Source organism: Malaya genurostris, chromosome 2 (assembly GCF_030247185.1).
Source record: "Malaya genurostris strain Urasoe2022 chromosome 2, Malgen_1.1, whole genome shotgun sequence".
In the NCBI taxonomy this organism is placed as follows: Eukaryota; Metazoa; Arthropoda; class Insecta; order Diptera; family Culicidae; genus Malaya; species Malaya genurostris.
The window spans coordinates 69274573-69300131 of NC_080571.1; the positions used below are offsets into that span (position 1 = coordinate 69274573).

The 25559-nt window shown below is 38.1% G+C and overlaps 1 protein-coding gene across 6 annotated transcripts in view; it reads right to left on the bottom strand.

Moving 5' to 3' along the window:
- LOC131430485 (ras-specific guanine nucleotide-releasing factor 2-like) overlaps nt 1-25559 on the bottom strand; it is a 499968-nt gene that overhangs the window by 243330 nt on the left and 231079 nt on the right. For all 6 annotated transcript variants that reach the window (XM_058595510.1, XM_058595512.1, XM_058595511.1 and 3 more), the window contains 4 exons: nt 13574-13928; nt 13359-13456; nt 8049-8168; nt 7784-7946 (listed from right to left, as the gene is read on the bottom strand). In XM_058595510.1, coding sequence (XP_058451493.1) covers nt 7784-7946; nt 8049-8168; nt 13359-13456; nt 13574-13928 — 736 coding nt within the window. The remainder of the gene's footprint in view (nt 1-7783; nt 7947-8048; nt 8169-13358; nt 13457-13573; nt 13929-25559) is intronic.

Sequence of the window (25559 nt, forward strand, 5' to 3'; positions counted from 1 at the left end):
ATTGCGTTTAGGTTGTGCATAAAAATTATTTAGATCCAATACAATAATATTATTATTTTTAGAGTTTAGGTTCATTTAAAAAAAATTTAAGATTGTCAGTGAAATCCAACTTTCAGTTTTTTTTGTAAATTTTGTTCATAATAAATTTTCAACTAAAATATTAAAAAAAATATGTCATAATATTTAAAAGTTTTGATTTGATTTTTTTGACAAAATTTTCCCAATAATAGAAATTTTCTGTATTTGTACCAAATTTTTTGAGATTCTTCGAACGGATATACAATTTTGTTCATCAATATATTGTTTCTAGTAATGACTCCAATATTTTTGAGCAGAAAAATGTACATGTCATCACTTTAATTTTTGAGTTATATACAAACGTGTGAAAAAAAAACAATTAGAGGGTTGTATGCAAGACACGACCGATCACGATTACATTAAAAATTAAATAATTCTAAGGTATCCATAATAAATACAAAAATAAAGATGATGGTGGATGCACTAAAAGTCACAAATTACAAACTTGCTATACTTTCAGTGTTTACATTTTTGGCGAATGATCAAAATGACAATTAGATTCTTTCAGAATAATTGATTCTACTCTATTTTATGCCTTCAACAAATTTTTACATTTGAAAATTTTTGGAAAATATCCTTTAAATGAAAGTCAATTATGATGATTTCAAAGTTACCTAAAAGATCACTTTTGGATACGAACAACCTCAAGATATAAATCTGGACAAATGAAACGATTTCATATCATAATAATTTTCAAGACAGAGAACGTACAAACTTAATCATTTTATAAACAGCGATTAGAGAAGATTTTAAATATTTTGATCGAAAAATATGAATGTGAAAAATTTGAATAACCGTCAACCAATAAACTCATTAATAATGTAATTTTAAGGATCCTTCGTTAAAAAGCGTTCATAATCTGCGGAAAGTGTCTGGAAATAGAATGGCAGCAATACAAGGAAGAAAATATGTGACACAGTCCACAGAACATATTTTGTTACTTTAATTGATTTTCACTTTTGCATATTAAGGAACCAATGCATACGCAACCAAATTCCTTAATTTTGTTCATATTTTAACTTGATTTTATTATTACATGAACAAACATTGTCATTGTTACAACGCATGTAGTGATAAGACACTTCTTGTTTTGATGTAAATGATAATTTAACTGAAACTGGCGGTAACCCGAATTTAGTAAGGATTTCAATGATACATGTAAAATCACAGATCAGCTTGTGTTGAGTTTATCTCTAATACTGTATTTTATTGCATCTGATAATTGTGATGTATGTGAGTCTGTGCAACTTATTTGTACTAAGTTCCGAATCTTTTGAAGTGTTTTATTCCTGATGGGACAACAGCAAATCGATACTGCATAACGATTTGCATTGCATTATTTTGCTACACTTAGTCTGGATCCCTTCTATAAGATTCTTGGAAGCAAGAATCGATCAAAATATTATGCTTTATACTTCAATTAGGTTACACGATTATTTTTTTGGTTTAATAATAGGGTCTGAGGGATTATGCTGAGAGATAGTTCTTTGTATTTAGCTACATTTGATGAAAAAGCATTACCCATTATTATCATTATAGCACAACTTTATACTGAATTGGTTTGCGCGCCACCGTGTTGTTTGTATGTAAATGGAGATTTCAGTATGCTAACAGATCGGCTGAAAAGTTCGTATCGTTTCTATGAGAGGGCGCCACTAGAATTAAATCCATACCATTTTCAGTTAGTACCAACCTTCAAAAGATACGTGTATAAATTTGACAGCTGTCTGATTATTAGTTTGTGAGATATTGCATTTTGAGTGAAGCTACTTTTGTTATTGTGAAAAAAGTGAAAAAAAAAAGGAATTTCGTGTGTTGATGAAACACTACTTTTTATGAAAAAAAGTGCCGCCGATACCAAAAAAATGGCTTGATGAGTGTTATCCAGACTCTGCACCGGGCGAAGCAACAATTCGTAAGTGGTTTGCAAAACTTCGTACTGGTCATATGAGCACCGAAGACGATGAACGCAGTGGACGTCCAAAAGAGGCTGTTAACGATGAAAACGTGAAAAAAATCCACAAAATGATTTTCAATGACCGTAAGTAACGTAAACGATAAGTTGATCGAGATAGCTGACACCCTAAATATATCAAAGGAACGTGTTGGATATATTATTCACGAATATTTGGATATGAGAAAGCTTTGTGCAAAATGGGTGCCGCGTGAGCTCACAATCGATCAAAAACAACAACGAATTGATGATTCTGAGCAGTGTTTGGAGCTGTCATATCGAAATAAAACCGATTTTTTTCGTCGATATATAACAATGGACGAAACATGGCTCCATCACTTCACTCCGGAGTCCAATCGACAGTCAGCTGAGTGGACTGCACGCGATGAACCGAACCCAAAGCGTGGAAAGACTCAACAATCGGCCGGTAAGGTTATGGCGTCTGTATTTTGGGATTCGCATGGTATAATTTTCATCGACTACCTTGAAAAGGGAAAAACCATCAACAGTGACTATTATATAGCGTTATTAGAGCGTTTGAAGGACGTAATTTCAAAAAACTGCCTCATTTGAAGAAGAAAAAAGTTTTGTTTCATCAAGACAATGCACCGTGTCACAAGTCGATGAAAACCATGATGAAATTGAATGAATTGGGCTTCGAATTGCTCCCTCATCCACCGTATTCTCCAGATTTGGCCCCCAGTGACTTTTTCCTGTTTTCAGACCTCAAGAGAATGCTCGCTGGTAAAAAATTTAGAAGCAATGAAGAGGTAATCGCTGAAACTGAGGCCTATTTTGAGGCAAAGGACAAATCGTACTACAAAAATGGTATCAAAAAGTTGGAAGATCGCTATAATCGCTGTATCGCCTCTGATGGCAATTATGTTGAATAATAAAAACGAATTTTGGCAAAAAAAATGTGTGTTTCTATTAAACGATACGAACTTTTCAGCCGAACTGTTAACTACCCGTTGACAAATTAAAACATTTTCGAACTTTTTCGAATCAAGTTAAATGAGGAAAATTTATCAATAAATCACAGCGATACAAACGCTTCAAATTAGGTTCGAAAAATCTATCGCCGATAATTCTAAGTTGGCCTGCTAGTTACCGGAGAATCAAGATAAGCCATGGGTAAACTAATGCAGAAATGTATTCGGGCATATATTTATAGATTCCCTTTTGTGCTATAGTTCATACTGCGCAAATCGGACGAGAGTTTGACATCATTTACTGAGACTGTCATTGGCTCGTGAAAACATAGGTCAATTCAATCCAATATTTCAATGGTATGCAATTGTGATACTTAAATGACGTTACCGCAAAGGTTTAAGTTAAATGTTCTCGAATCGATTGGTAGTTAAATTATATAAATTCATCAACAAATGACTGAGTTCTAAGCGATCAAAATTATGACAGAAAAGTTAGCAAAAGCGACAATCCAACGAGCGAACGCATACACAATCTAGTCATCACCTCACGACGTGTTTCATTCACAGTCAAGCATCAACTGAAACCAGAAATGATTTGCAGCATATATTTATAGATTCCTCTTCGAACTACCCAGAATGATGCGGTGCTTTTATGCATGACGCAAAGCCTCCTATGCCGATTAAGAAAATGACGTCAATTTGGTCAGCTGGGATTGGTGGATGAAAACATAGGTCAATTCTAACCATTTTTTCAATACTATGCTATTGAAATACTGAAACGACGCACAGTGGTTCGAATCAATAAAAACGTGGACATAAATCAGTAGCTGCCAAACCGTTCTTTTAATGCATATAGTTGCTTTTAAGAATTTTTTTACAAATATATACCGCGTAATTTGATTCTATCCCTAATTGTTCATAGCCTACTTTGACAAAAAATATAACCATAACTTTTTTTCTGAAGAAATAGAAAATTTTTTTCTTCTACAAAGCTTTAGAACTATTGAAAATAATTTACTTTGTCAAATATACCAAAAGTGTAGGTCGCACCGTTATAGAAAGCGTTTTCATGGCAACCCCCCTAAAATCAGTTTTTTGTTACCTATGATAAAACCTTACACCGAAGCGAAATATGCAACAATATGCAGCTGATTTTACAAAATTTATAGGAGAAGATATACTCAATACTATAGAAATAAATCTAAGTGGAACATTTTTGAGGCCTTTTCAAAGTTAGTTTTAGTTATTGAATTATGACAACCCCCTTAAAACTAGTTTTCTAATCATAACTTGTTTCAAGTTAGTTTTTTCTACATACTTTATTTGGAATAATTGTAGAAAATATAAAATCCCATAATTTTGTAGAAGGTAATGCATAGGTTTATTATTTTCTGGAGAAGTTATACATCATTTTACCTATTTTTATCTAGGAAACCTTATACTGAAGCGAAATATGTCACTTAATGCAGCACACTAATCCAGTTTATTTTCCAATGAGAATATCCTGAGTACTATTCGTGTGACTCATTTTCACTATGGCCATGCTGAATGGTTAAGAAACGGAGGGTGTCACGCGTCTGCTATTTCTGTAACTCATTTTTGCAGTGAGCGTAGAGATGTGCAATGCGCTCCTGAGCTATTCCAGTGAATCGAATCTTTGAAGTGAGCTGATAGCTCACAGCTCTTTTTTAAAAGAACCGCAGCTCACCAGTTCACCGGACTGGTAAGCAGGAATGCCAGGTTCACTGATTAATCTGTGTTTCACAGATTTTAAACCTTTTGCACAGATTTCAAAAATGGCACAGATTTTCACAGATTTCTGAAAATAGTCACAGATTTACACAGACTCTGAAATCGGTCATAGATATTTAAAATTGATCACAGTTTAGCACCAAAAACTACAGAGCGGTAGGAAATAGTGAGAGTTTTTGGATGGTCACAGATTTTTGAAAAAATGACGTGGCATCCCAGCTGGCTCTCGAAGAGCGAGTTATAAATGAGAAACAATGTGTACATGAACTTTTGTTCGTTCTTCCAAATGTGTATCTATCCTTCTTTAACAGATTGAATGAGCCATTATCAATAAGAAATCTTACCTCTCACTCAGTAGGCTAAGGTACTTTCAGGGATGCCACTTTTGCAGATATTCTCAAATGTGACATAATAATAATTCGCAGACAAGTTAGTTTGCATAGCATTGTTCTTTGTGCATCAATGATTTCGATCATGCATATGAAAGAAAAACGTCGCAAAAAAAACGGCGCTCGAAACAAACCTTCAATTCAATCTTAATGAGCTGATACATTGAATCAATTCCCTTTAGTGAGCTGATCGGTTCGGAGCGGAGGTATGAGCTGCTTCGCACATCTCTAAGTGAGCGTCGCAAGATCAACATATCGTCTTAAAATACATTAAATACATTTTCATATTTTGTTTGGAAAACATTTTTCCACTTTTTTAATATGTGTTGAACTTTTGATAATTTTCCGGATCTTCAATATTTAGAACCAACTTTGAAAAAGCCTAAAAAATTTCATCGAGTTCCACTTAGATTTTTTCTAATATTGTTAATATTTTTTCTAATATTGTTAATTGTCAAAAAGTAAACAAAATAATAACCGCAACAATTTGCTTAAGCTGCGCGTGCAAGTATGAGCTTGTTTATGCGTATTTATGCATTCTTTGCAGTAGATACCTAGATGATAGAGGTAGATTCTACGTAGATAAAACCAAAAAAACTGTTTTTAAAATAAAGTGAATATATCTCAAAAAATATTTTTTTTACCGATTTATTAATTTTTAGTTTGACGTAAAGCCGCCATGACTAAGTTCAGTTTTTGCAATGACCGAGCGGAAATATATATTGGAGAAGCCGAGTGAAAGAAAAACTAACAGAAAAGATGATTTTTTGGAAAAAGCTACTCTCAGAGACAGGACTCGAACCTGCGTTCTTATGCATTCCGTGCATACGCGCTACCATTTCGCCATTTTTTTGCATTATTTATATCTTCAGCAAAAATACTTCAAATGTTTTTTTTCTTCAAAATAAGATAGAAAAAAAAATTTTGTGAAAAAAAGTTTTTTATTTACGAAATTGGTACTACCCCCTTAAAAAAATTAAGAGCGGTAGGAATTAAAGGAAATTTTTTCGAATTTGGTCAAGTAACAACTGAGCTATTATAGCTCAAAGTTACCGTAACTCCGTGTAACTTTTTTAGGCTTGGTATTAGGAGTGTTAAGAAGCTTTCCTCTGAACATGCCCGGATCGGTTTCGATAAATTACATGAGTCACTACGTATGTTCAAAAACCATAAGGGACAGCCCAACGGGGTTATTCGAACTATTGACGTAGGCGACCTTCATGATCCTACGGTTGATTTTTGTTTTGAATAATTAGATGGTCGTTTTTTTTTGTTTACCTAACGTTTCGCTTTTTTGATTTCCACATATTTTGTGTTTCTCATATGGTCTATATATACTTTCGATACTAATTCTTCGAAAGTTTTGGACGCCCTGAAAAGGGCCGTTCAGTTTGTTAGTTTTTGCCAATGCAAGAAATTGTACATTTGAATCAAAAGAGTATCATTTCTTTTGTTATCTTTATGTTTCTCCCAAGGATATTTCTCGCAAGCTTCTTCTGCGTTGGATTACAATTTGGTATAACAACAACAAAATGATTGTCATTGAAGCTATTGAACCAATCGTTATCTGTATTGAACGAATGTCTCATAGCAAAAATAACCAATAAAGTTCTACAAGGACAGTTCCTGTTTGATTCATAATTCAAGAATCAGAAAACCATGCCAATGCAATCGCCAGATTGCCATTCACTGAGCCATCCTAAGACTGTTGTCTCTTATTTCAACTGAAAACGGAACATCTGTCAGACAATCGGGTGAATGGGGTCCGTCGTACAGAACGAAAACGAACGGCAAACAATTCGCTGGTCCACCGGAGAGGCCTAGGCTCAATGCCGGTACGTTCATTCGTTCCTGATTCCTGAGTTTACCGCTCCGTTCGCACAATTCTGTAACCTTTGCCAACTTTTGCACTTGGATACGATCCGATGCGATGTGTCACGAAACAATGAACATTGCTCCTTTTGTGAGCAAAAACAGTCCTAGCAAATTCGTTGGCCCCATTCCAAAGGACCCATTTTTTTTTTGCCGAAGCCATGCATCGTCACTGCGGGCCAGCTCTCGAGCAGTAGTAGCAACTAAGGAAATAACATTGCATATCGGTTTTTATGTTCCGGTCGAACAAATGGTGCTCCGACTGAAAGTGCAAGTTCATCATTTTTTCTTCCCCTGGCCTGGTACTTTCTGCTCCCGTTTTTCCGCCTGGAAGTGGCACAGAATTTAACTTTGTCGGCTGCCAGGGAAGAGGGTCAACGGATTATGTTGGCCCATGGTTCGACTTCCTTTCATTTGTTATCCAGCAAGGTTTTCCACCTCACTTGCCAACCACCACTTCCGGGGATAGGGCTGCTAGGTTCGAGTATTTACTTTCGTTCGATGGACTTCCAGTTGGCTACTGAAGCGGTGCCAGAGCGTGCGGAACAGAACTTTCGAGCCGAAGAACATCTGGTGGAATATTTTTCGGTTTAATTTTTCCCGAATGCACTGAAAGTCAGGTTTATCAGTGATAAATTACCGGTTTGGATTTAACTGCCATTACTGCAAGATTAATTACATGGATCTATTCGGAGAAGATTTTCCTTATAACGACTGCAAATTAACCTGATTATTTTTTTATTTTGAGTAGAACAAACTATAATACGTAACAACTTTTAACAAACGAAAAGATCCATCATACTTACTGTTTTAGGTACTTTGTCCCAGGTTTTCTTCAGCCGATATACAGCCGCGTTGGTGAAGGCAGCACAGATTTGTAATACTCCATTAAAGTTATGCAAACAACGACAGATGTCCGCCACGGCCGTCCACTTCTCGATGGCGGCTACCCGCGCCGCCATATTACTTCTGCGGAATGAATGCAAACAGAAACGAACCAACCATCAGTCAGCCGGTTTTTTCCCTTTGGCCTTTGGCCATGGTTCCCCCGCTCCGAATGTTGACACTTACCGCGATACTATTTCCGAACAAACCAGCCGGGATCCGTCGTTGAATCGCTTCGTCATAAGAATGATATGTTCAGCACGCGATTTTTTGTCCGATTTCATCCACGCCTGACCGAGGAATTCTCTGTTGATGGAGGAGAATTTAAATTAGCTCATGAAATAGATGAGATCAATTTCGAATGGAATGTTGGTAAGTAATCAAGTCAGTAAGTTATCCAGATTATTTCCACAACTACGGAATTTTCGCTAAGAAATTATCACCACAGCTATCGCAAACAAATGAAATATTTCCGTGTAAACATTTTGAGTAAGACTAATTTAGACTATAGTGTTCACTATCTATCAAGTGGATATCGAAATGGCTTCCATGCAAGAACGGCTTCCCCGAAAACTAGAAACTGGTCTGAATCTAATCAAGTGGCGTTACGGTGACTTTCTCATATTCTCATATACAAATGTGTGGCATTCTTCAAAATAATTTTCTTTGATTCTTGGAAAACAAAAAGGTTTGTCCATAAACTAGTACCCTAACAAGTCGGTTAGGACATTTCTGAGGAAACAAAATGATTTCCACTTTTGCAGGTACTTCCGAATCCGGAGTCCGGGAACGGATATAATCGAAGTCGGTTCGAGAAAAGTGACTGGGAGCCATGTTTGAGTCTATGGATACAATGTCCGGTCGTTAATCGAAAACCAGGAACCAGAAAAGTTGAAATTGATTTATTTGGCCGTCTACTGAAAATTACTAGCGATTGGAATAGTTCGGAGGAAAGCTTAGAAATTATTTTACGTTTTTTACTTCGCCTTGATGACGGTATAAATACTTGAACAATCTGCACCCTGTAATCCCGAAACCGGATGAAATTCAGAAATTCGGTATGGGATCACAGCCTTTTATTTGAGCCTAAGTTTGTGAAAATCGGTCAAGCCATCACTGAGGAAATTGTGGAATAAATTTGTTACAGGAATTTTTGCACTAATCACCCTGTAATTCCTGAACCAGAAGTCGGATCAAAATAAATTTTAGGAACTTTGTATGGGGCTACAAGACCTTTCTTTTGAATCTGAGTTCACGAAATTCGGTTCAGCCATCACCGAAAAATGTGAGAGTGCAAAAAATAACACATGGGCTGAAAAGTCCCAGGTTTAACATCTAGATGGCGCTAGTTTTATTGCAGTCACCTTTTTTCAGGTAATACTAACCTTTAAAAGACTGCTGTAAAAATTTAATGATATTCTTTTCTTAGGTGGTGAGTTATTGTGCTAGGAGTGACGCTACTTTTGTTATTTTCAGAACAATGGATCGAAAACAATTTTGTGTTTCAATTTTACACTGCATCTTGATGGGAAATATACCATTCAAGCAAAGCAATTGCTTGTAAAGTGTTAAAGAGACTCCGTTCCATCAGAAACAACAATAAAACGTTGGTTTGCTGACTTCAAACGTGATCGTAGAGACACTAATGATGCAGAACGCAGTGGACGTCAAAGTGAGGTGGTAATACCATAAAACATAAAAAAATCGGTTTGAATGATCGAAGAGTGAAGTTGCGTGAGTTATCTGACATGGTAAAAAAATCAAAAGATCGTGTTGGCTTTATATTGCATAAGCATATGACTATGAAAAAGCTCTGCTCAAAGTGGGTGCCGCGTTTACTCACTGTTGACCAAAAACGAGAGAGTGTTGATGATTTTGAACAGTGTTTGGCCATGTTTAAACGTAACAGAACCGGAATTTTTGCCTCGATATGTGACAATGGCTGAAACATGGATTCATCACTTCACTCCGGAATCAAAACGATCGTCATCTGAGTGGACAGCAACTGGTGAACCTCGTCCAAAGCGCCCGAAAACACAACAATCGGCTGGAATACCATTAACAGTGAATACTATATTGCATTATTAGAGCGTTTGAAAACTGAAATTGCAAAGAAACGACCGCATATGGCAAAGAAAAAAAAATTGTTGTTCCATCAAGACATCGCACCATGTCACAAGTCAATCAAAACAATGACAAAACTACATGAATTGAACTTCGGATTGCTCCCACATCCACCGTATTTGCCATATTTGGCTCCCAGCAACTACTGGTTGTTTGCAGACCTGAAAAAAATACTCGCCGGTAAGAAATTTCGCACGAATCAAGAGAGAATCGCTAAGACTGAGGCCTATTTTGAGGCAAAAGATAAATCGTTCTACAAAAGTGGTATTGTAATGTTAGAGCGGCACTGGAATGATTGCGTTGCTCTTGATGGAGATTACGTTGATGATTAAAGTTAATTTTGAACCAAAAAAAATGGTGTCTTCTTTGTTAGGCCAGGGACTTTTCAGCCAGGGACATACATACACACATACATTCAAATAAAAAGTCTTGTGGTCTCATACAAAATTCTTGAATATTATTTGAATCCGACTTCCGGTTCCGGAAATATGGGGTAATATGTGCAAAAAATGTTAAAATAAGTGCACCCACTCTTCTCGAAGATGGCTGAATCGATTTCCACAAACTAAGATTCAAATGAAAGGCCTTAAGATCCCATGCATAATTACTGAATTTTGTTTCAATCTGATTTCCGGTGACGGAGTTATGGAGTAAAAAGTGCAAAAAATAAATTTTTTTCAAAAATGGCGTGACCTATTTTTACAATCTTAGAGTCTAGTAAAGTCTAGTAAAGTCTAGTCAAGTCTAGTCAAGTCTAGTCAAGTCTAGTCAAGTCTAGTCAAGTCTAGTCAAGTCTAGTCAAGTCTAGTCAAGTCTAGTCAAGTCTAGTCAAGTCTAGTCAAGTCTAGTCAAGTCTAGTCAAGTCTAGTCTAGTCAAGTCTAGTCAAGTCTAGTCAAGGTCCAAGGTCCAAGGTCCAAGGTCCAAGGTCCAAGGTCCAAGGTCCAAGGTCCAAGGTCCAAGGTCCAAGGTCCAAGGTCCAAGGTCCAAGGTCCAAGGTCCAAGGTCCAAGGTCCAAGGTCCAAGGTCCAAGGTCCAAGGTCCAAGGTCCAAGGTCCAAGGTCCAAGGTCCAAGGTCCAAGGTCCAAGGTCCAAGGTCCAAGGTCCAAGGTCCAAGGTCCAAGGTCCAAGGTCCAAGGTCCAAGGTCCAAGGTCCAAGGTCCAAGGTCCAAGGTCCAAGGTCCAAGGTCCAAGGTCCAAGGTCCAAGGTCCAAGGTCCAAGGTCCAAGGTCCAAGGTCCAAGGTCCAAGGTCCAAGGTCCAAGGTCCAAGGTCCAAGGTCCAAGGTCCAAGGTCCAAGGTCCAAGGTCCAAGGTCCAAGGTCCAAGGTCCAAGGTCCAAGGTCCAAGGTCCAAGGTCCAAGGTCCAAGGTCCAAGGTCCAAGGTCCAAGGTCCAAGGTCCAAGGTCCAAGGTCCAAGGTCCAAGGTCCAAGGTCCAAGGTCCAAGGTCCAAGGTCCAAGGTCCAAGGTCCAAGGTCCAAGGTCCAAGGTCCAAGGTCCAAGGTCCAAGGTCCAAGGTCCAAGGTCCAAGGTCCAAGGTCCAAGGTCCAAGGTCCAAGGTCCAAGGTCCAAGGTCCAAGGTCCAAGGTCCAAGGTCCAAGGTCCAAGGTCCAAGGTCCAAGGTCCAAGGTCCAAGGTCCAAGGTCCAAGGTCCAAGGTCCAAGGTCCAAGGTCCAAGGTCCAAGGTCCAAGGTCCAAGGTCCAAGGTCCAAGGTCCAAGGTCCAAGGTCCAAGGTCCAAGGTCCAAGGTCCAAGGTCCAAGGTCCAAGGTCCAAGGTCCAAGGTCCAAGGTCCAAGGTCCAAGGTCCAAGGTCCAAGGTCCAAGGTCCAAGGTCCAAGGTCCAAGGTCCAAGGTCCAAGGTCCAAGGTCCAAGGTCCAAGGACCAAGGTCCAAGGTCCAAGGTCCAAGGTCCAAGGTCCAAGGTCCAAGGTCCAAAGTCCAAGGTCCAAGGTCCAAGGTCCAAGGTTCAAGGTTCAAGGTTCAAGGTTCAAGGTCCAAGGTTCAAGGTCCAAGGTCCAGAGTCGAAGCTCGACGATATCGGAAGACAACGATCCATCGATCCCTGCAACAAATTAGTGTACTTTTATTTCATTTTCCAGCCTCTTTTACCCAGTTACTCCGAAACCGAAAGTCGGATCCAAACAAAATTCAATACATATCCAAGGTTGCCTTTTGATCAATAATCCGTTAGCACAAATTAAAACAGTTCTAAACAGATGTACACTTAACCAAAAGGCAATACTCAGTGTTACTACCAGGCGCATACCAAGAAAAAAATTTCAGAATATGATGATTAATTTCCATACGCATGGATATCTGTACCTAATTACTTGACATTTTTTTTGATCGTTTTTTGAAAATTATTCATTTTAAAATTGACATAAATGTGACAAATTTTGCGCTAAATCACTTTCGCAATTGACAGAATTTTCTCAGATTTGAATGAAACTTTTTGAACATGTAGACTTTGTCCTGCAATGTCACAGTGCATATTTTTTCCAAAATTGATCTAGACTACCTTTTAAAAAGAGCTAAACATTTTTAACCATTTCCGTTTCAAACGGTTGACGGATTTTCACATAACCATTTGAATTTTACAAAGAAAATACTGAATGCCATGCCGAATTGACTTAAAAATTTGAAATCAATTTAAAAAAAACATTTTTTGTTTTATTAAAAAATCTCAATTTGTGAGCAAATTTCACCGAATACTCGATTACTAGTTGCTCGATAATTGCAGAAAATACTACCAACAAACTTATAAAACCGATACACTGAAGAAGGATGTAAATAACATTCCGAAATACGCGTATCTGTATTGTAACGTTTGTTATGCTTCATTAAAGTATAGTGACTTCGTGAAAGTGTAATAACGTGACAGTAAAATAGTGGAATTAAATGGTACATAAATAGTACAACTGTTGCAGAAAATATCAACGCTAGATAAGGAAAAGTGTTTGTTAGTAAAACTTTTTTCTCTTCAAAACGCCCAATTTTTAATGTATGGAATGTTGGTAGGGAACATAATTATCGATTTTGGGACAATATTTCATTCAAATAAAGAATGACATTTTATTGTAATTTGACTACAAATTTTTAAAATCGATTTTTTTTTCGGTGTAAAATTCGATTAGTAATAAAATCACTGGATAAAAATTCTGTTTGGACAAGAAGTTGTTTTTGTTTGAAAAACTTTTTTTCTTTGAATATGCCCATCTTGAAATGTATGATCGGTTGGTAGATAATCGTGGGACAAAATTTTATCAAAATCGATAATAGTTTCGTTTTCAGAATCGATTTTAAAATAATTTATTGTGTCTGTTTGGGAAAACAGATCCCGATCAAGGAATGCATAGAAATCATACAGCACTTACTCGCTTCGAATAGCCAGAAATATGTGATGATCCAGGTACGTCATTTGCTCTGCTATTTCTAGGGCCGATAGCGTCTCAATACTCTCTTTGCTTGGTGTCTGTCGAACGAAAAGAAGAAAAAAAACAACAACGCAAAAACATAGTTCAACATCAATAAAGAACAAAATGGTCTAGTTCCGACTGCTTCCTCACAGCAAGAATTAGCAATCGCTTACCTGTGGGGGCGTCAGCAGCGTGTCCAGCTGTTGCTTCCCGCTATCGATGTCCTCGCGGCACAGGAGTCGCAACAGTTGGGATGCAGCTCGATGCTCGGTTGGCAATAGGTTCGGACTGCAAGTGATATCGTCCAGAAAGGCTATCGTCTGGGAGCGCAAAGCTGCATCCTGTTCGAAGTCCTGGAAGTGCTTCGATACCCAGTGCCGCAGCACATTGAGCACACGCATCGTAGCCGGTGAACTGACAACGGATTCTTTCCGGTTCCTAGCTTCCACATCGGGGGGCTCGTCCCTTGGGTTGCTGGAAGCTGAGGTAGCGATTGCGAAAGCCGCCGCTGCAGTTGAGGTGCTACTCCTGATCGAGTGGTGCGATTAGTTTATTTCACCGGGAAGTAACAATTTAGAAAATATTAAGGTGTGCTTTCAAATAGAAACAAGTCGGAAGGAAAATTGAAAAATACTATACATATTCTACTAATCTATGCTAAGTTTGTCATCAGGAAAAGCTGATGCTACATCATCATCGTGAACGGATTAGTCTAGAATGTTTAATGTGCAGTGAAAGTAGTAATGATTGACAATAGTGCAAAGTGATTTTGATTTGAACACATACAAGCACATCAACACTAACAAATATGCGATTATTGCAACCGTTGTCATTCTGTGAAAGGAAGTGTCATTTGGTATTGTACTTTCTGACGATTTAATACAATGCAATGTAAATTTGACCGATAGGTAAAACATAATTTTTACTAAATATTGTGTGGAACCCAACAACAACGATGTAGTAACTACCTGCAAGTTGAATTAACACGTAACATTTTCCCATGAATTTGTATTATACATATTACATCATTTTGACTTCAAACTTTCATTTACAGGGTCAACAAATAGCTCGAATTCCATCATTACGAACGGTTTTACCAATGCAATCTGTATGCAGAATAAATTCAGGGACCATCAGACGAAGCAGGATAGTTGCGTTTGGAAGCTCAAGATAACATAATTCAATTGAAGCGAGCCAATTATTCGATTCCAGACGCGATAAAGATGGCGAATGAATTCTAATTTGTTTTACTCGAAGTTCAGAAGGTATCGAATGATGGTTGATGAATAGCCGCACAAGAAATTCATACCGACTGGGGCTACCAATCCTTCAAACAATTTGCAATGAATGACTAGAAGTACCTAAAACCAACACCGAACAGATACAAGAGCTCAACGATGTTCTGTCAAGATAAACCGCTAAGCTCGAGCTCTACACGGAACCACCCGCGATCCCATTTCAACCAGAATATTAGTTGATTTTCTGAATTCGATTGGTTAAAATTTGGTACAACTAATCGATTGTTGTTTTAACTAAACTGTCATTTTTGTTTTTCGATTAGTAGAAACGATGGTTGAAACAACTAATTCAACTGTTTGAAAAAAAAATGCTGTCAATTAGTGAGGACACATACCTTTCAATTTCAACAAATATTTTAGTTGAAATAACTGGTGTTGTTATTGAAACAAAATTTTGTTAGTTGAAAAATAAATCGGTTTTATTTGTTTGTTTGTTTTGAGATGAGTAAAGATCTAAATTCTAAAAAAAATACTTCTGATTCGATCGGAAATGATTGATGTAGAAAAACGTTTTTAATCAACAAAAGTGCCCGGAGGGGCGAGTGAATTAGCGAAATTATTAAATTTACCTAAAATGATGCCTTCAAACGGTTGAACTAAAGTTATGCACTGATAATTTTAGTCAATTTATATGAGCTTGGGTGCATCAACCGCTGGGAATTGGAATTTTGCGACGGCAATTCAAACGCGCCATTCAATCGCAGCGCGTTCTGTGCGTTTGAAACCCTTCGCTCCTGTTACTTTTATAAATTAAATTCATGTCAAAAAGCGTTTTATTGCTAATGCATGAACATCATCATCGGTATCAAACAGTTGGAAATAAAACAGTCTGCTGGAAGTAAATAATGATCGAATTTGAAGCATAAAATTTTTGCGCATACCTGAAAGATTACGAGATGATCATTCATTAACATTTTCTAATTTGTCACCAAATCTTTTTCATCTCAAACGAGGTTAACTTTATCACAACACCGTTGTTAGATAAACACTTGTTATCATAAAATTCTCAAATCGAATGAACACAATTTCACCAAACGCTTTAATCATCGATGTTGTTTTTATTGACATTTTGAAGCGACGCGAACAGATTTCAACTAAAAAAGTTGTTGATTTTGCATTGCGATTATTGTTTTGCTTTCAACTGTCTCCGGCATTTGACAGCATTCAAAACAACATATTTTTCAACTACTTGAATATATGCAAATCAAAAACCATTTTGGTTGAATCAAAAAGAAATTAGTTAAATCAACTATCGCAAAAATCAAAAACTGCGATATCGCGATTTTATGATCGAAGGGTTCTCCTTGTACGTGAGTTGCAAATTTATTAGATCAGATACGTTACCTGAATCGGCCAGTATAAGTCGAAAAGTTTTTTTTCTTTGTTTCGATTATAGAGGTTTTAACCTTAAGGTAATTTGCCTCCTCGGATCAGAAAAATTTTCTGACCCTTTGTGCGGGATTGAGGATCGAATATTGTTACGTACTGATAAGACTAAGACGAAATGTAAAAAAAAATTTAAAGATGGTTACGAGTACAAACATAGGATAATCACTAAATGATTACATTTGTTTTGTTTAGTGTCAATTGAAAAATATTATGTAACATGAGCTTTTAACACTAAATCTCCTCACACTAAATCTTTCACACACCCCAGATCACACGCACTTAACAAAAACCCGTAAAAACACTCTTCCACGAAAACCTAGAAACCTACATAAAATAAAAACCTAAAATGTCAACACTTGCACTTTCCGGTGACCCAGCGAAAAACGCCGTGGGCATAAAATTCGACTACAGAAACAAGGAAGCATCAAGTTTCAAATCGTTATGTCATCGAAATAGAACAGAAAACAAAAACACAACAGCCTGTGTCACTTCCCTCTTCTGCACGTCCCTCATGTCCCACAATCGATTCCAGTCAACACGACCTAGAATAACAGTAACTCAAGAACACACACTAATTCAAACCGACACTCACGAAAATAACCCAACATGCTATCGCCCTCTCCTCTCCGTATCACACCCGCTCACGCTCATCAAGAAGCTTTACTCACTCTCTTACCCACAAAATATACAATGGCCGACACGATACAACGAGTCCCATTGGTTAAACCCGATTTACATTGCGCGTTCTAACTCCTTCTCCCGGATTCTCAGAGATCCTAAATGTAGAAACTAATTAGCTAAGCTAGGAGAGAATAGGCTATATAAGTAAACGAATTTACAAAAATAAAATTAATCTTAATCTTAATCTTGGAAGTTCATGTTTTAATCAATTCTCAATCAGAGTGGACACTTGAACGCTGCTATTTCAAATTATTGGCATTCGAAAAACTCATATGTTTAAATACGCTGCTGTAGCTTTTTCATTGACATTAATATGGAAAAATTGCTTTTCCAGTGTCCAGAATGGCGCATGTTTTTTTTTGCGAATGCGTTTAAAGAAGATTACACCTTCTTATGTTGCTTTCGGTTAAAACACGGTGCTCTTATGTGAATAGTTGGTCGCCTACGACAATCAGAAGGCTACATGACCGGCTGAATGCAAAACTCGGAAAAGTGCAACTTAGTTTGGATAATCTGATTATATATTTTGGAATGCAAAAACCGAATCATAATAATAATCGCGTGATCGAATCAAGGCGGAAAGATTTGAATTCTATTTCGCCGGTGTCAGTAGCATAGTGTGGTGAAGAACTATACTTGTTACACGACTATACTTGAGGACTCGAATTTAGTGTTCAATCTTTCTCAAGTGGAAGGTAAAATAGAATTCATTTCTTTCTTCTGATCATGCTTATATTAGCCTGCCTAGGCTAGATTTTCTGTTCCAAATTTATAAGGAAGAGTGTTCGGTTAACGGCACCCTTTTATTTTAAGCTCATAACTTCAGACTTAGTGCACATTATGCGGACATCTATACACCAATGGAAAGCTAAAGTCTCTAGCTAACAACTGATTAAGAAACTAAGTTGATTCATTTGATCGAAAAAAATTATTATCAATTTAGTAAAGCGATAAATTTTGGCCATTTCAAAAAAGGTGTTCGGTTACCGGCACCCCAAGAAATTTCTCTAAAAATGGAAAAAATATTAGTAAAGACAGTTATTCAAAGAAAAAACAGAATTTTATCTTTTTAGAAGCGTTTTGGATAAAAGTCTTCATTGTCCGATGGTGACTTCGCCTTGGCTCTCTTGGTCGATGATTTGAAAGGTGGAGCCTGTTTGGCCAAAACTTTGACTTGCTTTGTCTCGACAGCAGCCTGCATATCACTGACAATTTTTCACGATTTGTCGAAAAACTGGAGGGCCGGTAACCGAACACCTTGGGATGCCGGTAACCGAAATTGGTAGACATTTTGAAAATGACAAAACAAATCTTTGGTTGCGAAAATTTTGATAGCATCCGGTATTAAATCATGAAATAGATCGATTTTACCTCATGAATATTCAATCCACTCATCTTTCCGATTGATACTCTTCAATTTATGATATTATAAAAAAAAATCAGAAAAAAAATTTTGTGTTGATTTACACGCAATTAAAATTTGTTTTGAACGCAGCAAAAAGTACAAGCGTCTGTTTGCTTCGGTATTCGGCACAAACAGAACGTTCTGCTATTACACACACACATGATATTTGTCGAAATGACGCTATTTGCTTTCTGTCAAAAGTTACGGTGGGGTGCCGGTAACCGAACATCTTCCCCTAACTGATTCAATCTAGAATACCGATCTATCTTTTCATTTCATATCTTTCGTCTCTATCAGTTAAAGCTTACCGAAAAAAACCAATCAAAATCGATATAGTAGCAGTTCAAACCAAATAACAAATCTTTTGTGGTTTGTCGAATGAATTCTTGGTTTATATTTCATAATAGACTTTTCTGACAGCTCACGTATAACCACAAATGCACATTTGTAATTTTGAAATTAGATTGTTTTTATCACGAAACATCTTCCATCAAATAGTTTTAATACGATATAGACGATCAGTCAATTTCCGTCAACGTTAACGGGACCTCACCTGTAGTTCAAGGAGTGTATCGAAAATAAACTAGCCACGTACATTTGTGTTGTACGCATGTATGTTATTTGTGATGGTTTTTTTATGCTCAGATCCCAGCATGCTGTGCGTTTGGCTGTCAGCTTTCGATTGTTTACTTGTTTGTGCTGTTAAAATTCTGCGTTTTCAAAATGTCGCGTATTGAAAAGGAAGTGAAAATTAAGGTTCTGGACCCATGGCTAAGTGAGAAGGGTATTACTATGCGAAAATTGGCGAAGAGGTTTGAAATTCATCATGCCAGTGTTAAAACCATCAATAATAAGTTTGGGGATCGATTTGAGAAATTTATGATTCCATAACAAGTGTTTATCTAACAGCAGTGTTGTGATAAAGTTAACCTTGTTTAAAATGAAAAAGATTTGGTGATGAATTAGAAAATGGTAATGAATGATCATCTCGTAATCTTTCAGGTATGCGCAAAAATTTTATGCTTCAAATTCGATCATTGATTTACTTCCAGTTGTTCGATACCGATGATGATGTTCATACATTAGCAATAAAACGCTTTTTGACATGAATTTAATTTATAAAAGTAACAGGAGCGAAGGGTCTCAAACACACAGAACGCGCTGCGATTGAATGGCGCGTTTGAATTGCCGTCGCAAAATTCGAATTCCCAGCGGTTGATGCACCCAAGCAAATATAAATTGACTAAAATTATCAGTGCATAACTTTAGTTCAACCGTTTGAAGGCATCATCTTTCAATACTCATTTTAGGTAAATTTTATAATTTCGATAATTTACTCGCCCCTCCGAGCACTTTTGCTGATTAAAAACATTTTCTACATCAATCATTTCCGATCGAATCAGAAGTATTTTTTAGAATTTAGATCTTTACTGATCTCGATTTGACATGATCAGGATCATACAAAAATCAAAATCACTTAGAGATCAGATCAGTTCTGATTTCGTAATGATAATTTATTCCTTGGTTAAGATCACTTGAAATCAGCAGTGATCGGTGGTTTTCCCAGCCCTAATGATATTACATGTCAATATAAAATACTGTTTATATTTTAACAACGATATTTATTTCATGAATCTCAACATACCGAACTTATTTCAAATAGATCATGACGTGTATCAGTAAGTATGTTTTGATTATTTTCGTAAATCAATAACATTGTTCGAGTTGATTCAGCCATTTGCAATGTCTAAAACAAATAAAACCGATTTATTTTTCAACTAACAGAATTTTGTTTCAATAACAACACCAGTTATTTCAACTAAAATATTTGTTGAAATTGAAAGGTATGTGTCCTCACTAATTGACAGCATTTTTTATTTTCAAACAGTTAAATTAGTTTCAACCATCGTTTCTGCTAATCGAAAAACAAAAATGACAGTTTAGTTAAAACAACAATCGATTAGCTGTACCAAATTTTAACCAATCGAATTCAGAAAATCAACTAATATTCTGGTTGAATTGGGATCGCGGGTGGTTCCGTGTGGAGCGTCGCGGTTTACGCAAATTTACGTACAAGAGCGTGTAATATGATTTGAAAATTCCATGACATGAAATTCATTGAAATTGACCACCGCGACTTGAACCGAGTGGATCACTGGATCACAAATTACGTCCGTTAATCGACAGAACCACAGAAGCATACATCTGCTTGGCTGGTCAGTAATGCATATAAATTCATACCGTATTACTGATGTGAATTTGAGCATCTTAATGTGGTCTTAAATTGACGTTAATTCATCCTGTCTTTTTTAACATGATTTAACGAAAACCGTCTATAAAATTCTTCATTGAGGCGGGGCTGAGTCCTGGACTAAAGTTATTTGCATCTATAACCAAAGCACATGGAAACATCTTTTTTACATAAACCACCGCTGCCAGACTTGGAATAGATCAAACACACACACACACACACATACACACACACACACACACACACACACACACACACACACACATATCTGTTCGTTGAATTGATTGTGTGCGAAATTTCATTCACAGTCAAACATGAAATCACTTCTTATCGACAGAAGCAGAAGCACTTTTGAATGAATTTCAAAGTGCATAGCGGCAGTTAAAACCGTCGGCCATGATGGAGAACAAATTGTTTTTTTTTTCATTTCGCGATGCTGAAATTGGTTCGGTGAGAGCAATCAGGCATTTTTAATTGATTTTCCAATAGTGTACTTTTAAAACCTTTGAACTATTATCAAAACACTTAAACTCATGTTTTAATAACCGAACCAATCGACGAGTCACTTCATTGGCACCTCACTCTCCCTTTTTCCACTGGATAAGGATGAGAGTGTCCCTCTCCCAAAGAAAAGGGTAATAACGAAATCCAGTAATTAGAAATCTAGTCTCTTCTATACTTGCTCTGTACACATTCGACCACTTTAAGTTCACGCAAATAAGCCATTGCTGCAGAGTTCTATTGAAAGAACTAATTCTCCAGAGCCATTCGTTCGTTCTTTTGCTACACTCTTAGAAAAAAAATGAAATGGTCCCCGTTTTGGAGTTACATTACAAGGTTTGTTGTTTTTATTAGTCCGTAATATTTTTGCGATTTTAAATTGTTTCCGCGTCAGTTAGGCGATTAAGATTTTATTCAGCGAAAGATTTCTGCATACAGCAACAGTGTGAGGTGTTTTTTTTTTTTTTTATTCAATAATATAATATAATATTAAGGCACACTGCTTAAGCTTTAAGATGCCAAGGGTATTTACTAATCTTAATTATCGTCTAACTTAAAACTAGAGTAGTATCATTATGTAATATAGTATCTGGCGATCGGTAGTGGCCGGTGAATTGAATTTAGGATGAGATGATTCCAGATGGCGATGGTAATTTTCTATGTTGGCCGCATTCTTCGGTCCGTGAGGGTCCGCGGGAAACACCCCCAGGCTACGAAGGCCCGGCGGGTGGCCCGCATGCTGGTCATTGACTGGAGCGGTCTTCCGGTGATGGTGATGTTACGGAAGAGAATGAAAAAAAGAAGTAAATATTGTGGGAAACGGGGTAAAAAAGGGGTGTGGGAACAAAATGTTTGAAAACGACAGAGATCTAATTAGTTACCATCGAGATGGTGAAAAAACAGGGAAAGGGGAACGAAAAAGTTAGTGACAAAAAAAAAAGATCTTGTTAATTCCAATGAAGATGGTGGACAGGGACGGGGATCGAGAGAATCGGGCGGATGTTAGTGTCGAACCTGTAGGTGGAGATTATATTTTCTGAGCGAGGAATAACACATTACACTTGTATATCAATGTGTTTAAGGTACTGGTATATGAGAAGCATATATGAACTATCCCGACTCGCCAACACATCCCGAACCGGAACCTCAGGCGGTCTACCTCGGGCCCTGAGGGATTCCAGTAGCTTCGACCTGGCGTCACGATACTCTACGCACGACCACACGACATGCTCGATGTCCTGATAACCGTCGCCACAGGTGCAGAGCCCGTTCTCCACGATCCCGATACGCCGGAGATGTGCGTTGAATGTATAGTGATTTGACATGAGCCGTGACATAACGCGAATGAAATCACGACTCATGTTCATCCCCTTGAACCAAGGTTTCGTCGATACCTTAGGGATAATGGAGTGTAGCCATCGTCCCAGTTCGTCATTCGTCCATGTAGTTTGCCAACTTTCGAGAGTTTTCTGACGAGAAATACTGAAAAATTCATTGAAGCAGATTGGTCTTTCATAAATATCACCTTCCAATGCGCCCACTTTAGCCAATGAGTCTGCCTTTTCATTGCCCGGAATGGAACAATGCGAAGGGACCCAGACTAACGATATTAAATAAGACCGTTCAGATAAAGTTCTCAAATGTTCCCGTATTTTCCCCAGGAAATATGGGGGATACTTTCCTGGCTTCATTGCCCGGAGAGCTTCTATTGAGCTTAGACTGTCCGTGACAATGAAGTAATGGTCTTTGGGCAAGGTTTCAATGATCTCGAGGGTGTACTGAATAGCAGCTAATTCTGCGACGTAAACTGAAGCCGGATCACTGAGTTTGTAAGAAGCGGTGATGTTTTGATTGAAGATGCCGAAGCCTGTGGACTCGTTGATGTTTGATCCGTCAGTGTAAAACACCTTTTCACAGTTGACTGTTCTAAATTTATTATAAAAAATATTTGGGGCCACTTGAGGGCGCACGTGATCCGGAATTCCACGAATTTCTTCTCTCATGGATGTGTCGAAAAACACAGTAGAATCAGAAGTATCCAAGAAATGAGCACGGTTGGAAACAAACGAAGAAGGATTAATATTCTGAGCCATGTAATCAAAATACAAGGACATAAAACGGGTTTGAGAGTTAAGCTCAACTAACCTTTCGAAGTTTTCAATCACCAGAGGATTCAAAATGTCGCATCGAATGAGCAAACGATATGAGAGATCCCAGAACCGGTTTTTCAGTGGAAGAACGCCCGCCAGCACTTCGAGGCTCATCGTATGAGTCGATTGCATGCAACCCAAGGCAATACGCAAACAACGATACTGAATTCTTTCCAGCTTGATGAAATGAGTGTTCGCCACTGATCGGAAGCAGAAGCATCCATATTCCATAACGGACAATATCGTTGTTTGGTACAACCTGATCAGGTCTCCTGGGTGAGCACCCCACCAAGTTCCGGTTATTGTACGAAGAAAGTTGATTCTCTGCTGGCATTTTTGTTTCAGATACCTAATGTGACATCCCCAGGTGCCTTTGGAGTCGAACCAGACCCCGAGATATTTAAATGTGAAGGCCTGAGCTATGGTTTCACCCCCTAGTTGAAGCTGTAATTGTGCTGGTTCTCGCTTCCTCGAAAATACAACCAGCTCAGTTTTCTCCGTAGAGAGCTCGATACCCATTTGAAGAGCCCATGATGATAAGTTGTCGAGAGTATCTTGTAATGGTCCTTGGAGATCGGCAGCTTTGGGTCCTATAATAGACACAACGCTGTCGTCGGCAAGTTGTCTTAGCGTGCAAGATGTGTTGATACATTCATCGATATTACTTACGTAAAAATTGTATAAAAGGGGGCTTAAGCATGAGCCCTGAGGAAGACCCATGTAGCTGAATCGTATTGTCGACAAATCACCATGCGCAAAGTACATGTGTTTCTCAGACAATAGATTATGTAAAAAGTTGTTCAAAACTGGCGAAAGACCATGCTGATGCAACTTCTCAGATAGGATATTTATAGAAACTGAGTCAAAAGCCCCCTTAATGTCTAGGAAAACTGATGCCATTTGTTCTTTACGAGCAAATGCCATTTGAATTTCTGTTGAGAGCAACGCAAGACAATCGTTCGTTCCTTTGCCCCTGCGGAAACCAAATTGTGTATCTGAAAGTAAACCATTAGTTTCGACCCAATTGTCTAGACGAAACAGAATCATTTTTTCGAACAATTTCCGGATACAGGAAAGCATAGCAATCGGCCGATACGAATTGTGATCGGAGGCTGGTTTCCCTGGTTTTTGAATGGCGATAACTCTGACTTGTCTCCAGTCGTGTGGGACAATATTACCCGTGAGGAACTTGTTGAATAAATTCAGCAAGCGCCTTTTGGCGGGGTCAGGCAGATTTTTCAACAAGTTGAATTTTATTCTGTCTAATCCCGGGGCTTTATTGTTACATGACAAAAGTGCAAGTGAGAGCTCTACCATCGAAAACGGTGATTCGTTTGTATTTGGTGTCGCGGCGCGGGTGATCTTCTGTTCCGGAACAGAGTCTGGGCATACTTTTTTAGCGAAATCGAATATCCAGCGGTTGGAGTATTCCTCGCTTTCATTCGTGGTGTTATGATTGCGCATTCGTCGGGCTGTGTTCCAAAGAGTGCTCATAGATGTTTCTTTCGTTAAGCCGTCTATAAACCGACGCCAGTAACCGCGTTTCTTGGCTCTAATCAAGTTCTTAGTTTTAACGTCTAACGCCGCGTAATTCCGGTAATTATCAGGTGTTCCATTTTTTCTGAATTTTTTATACGCGGAGGCTCTCTCCGCGTTTAAATTTGTGCACTCTTTGTCCCACCACGGGTTGGGAGGACGGATGTTAGTTTTTGCGCCGGGTACACGTTTCGTCTGAGCTTGAATCGCAGTATCGAGAATCAAGCCAGCCAAAAACGTATACTCTTCCTCCGGAGGAAGTTGTTGAGTTCTTTCAAGTTTCTCAGATATCGAGGTCGCATAGCTATTCCAATCAATATTTCGTGTGAGGTCATACGAAACATTGATTGTCTTCGATGGTTTTGAGCCGCTGGTGATTGATATTACGATCGGTAGATGATCACTACCGTGGGGATCAGGAATTACCTCCCACGTGCAATCCAACCGTAGCGATGTCGAGCAAAGGGATAAATCCAGCGCACTTGGTCTTGCTGGTGGTGCAGGAATCCGTGTCATTTCTCCCGTATTCAAGATTGTCATATTGAAGTTGTCGCAAATATCATGGATCATAGCTGATCTGTTATCGTCGTGAAGACAGCCCCATCCCGTACCGTGTGAGTTAAAGTCTCCTAAAACCAACGTCGGTGCGGGAAGGAGCTCTATGATATTACTGAGCCACCGATGCCCAACCAAGGCTCTAGGGGGAATGTAGATGGAAGCAATACAAAGGTCCTTACCTTTGATTGTAACATGACATGCGACAACTTCAATACCTGGTATCGAGGGGAGGTTAATTCGATAAAAAGAATAGCACTTTTTGATCCCTAAAAGTACTCCTCCATAGGGATCATCTCGATCCAGGCGAATAATGTTAAAATCGTGGAAGTTTAAGGATATTTCAGAAGTTAGCCAAGTTTCGCACAATGCAAATGCGTCACATTTCAGATT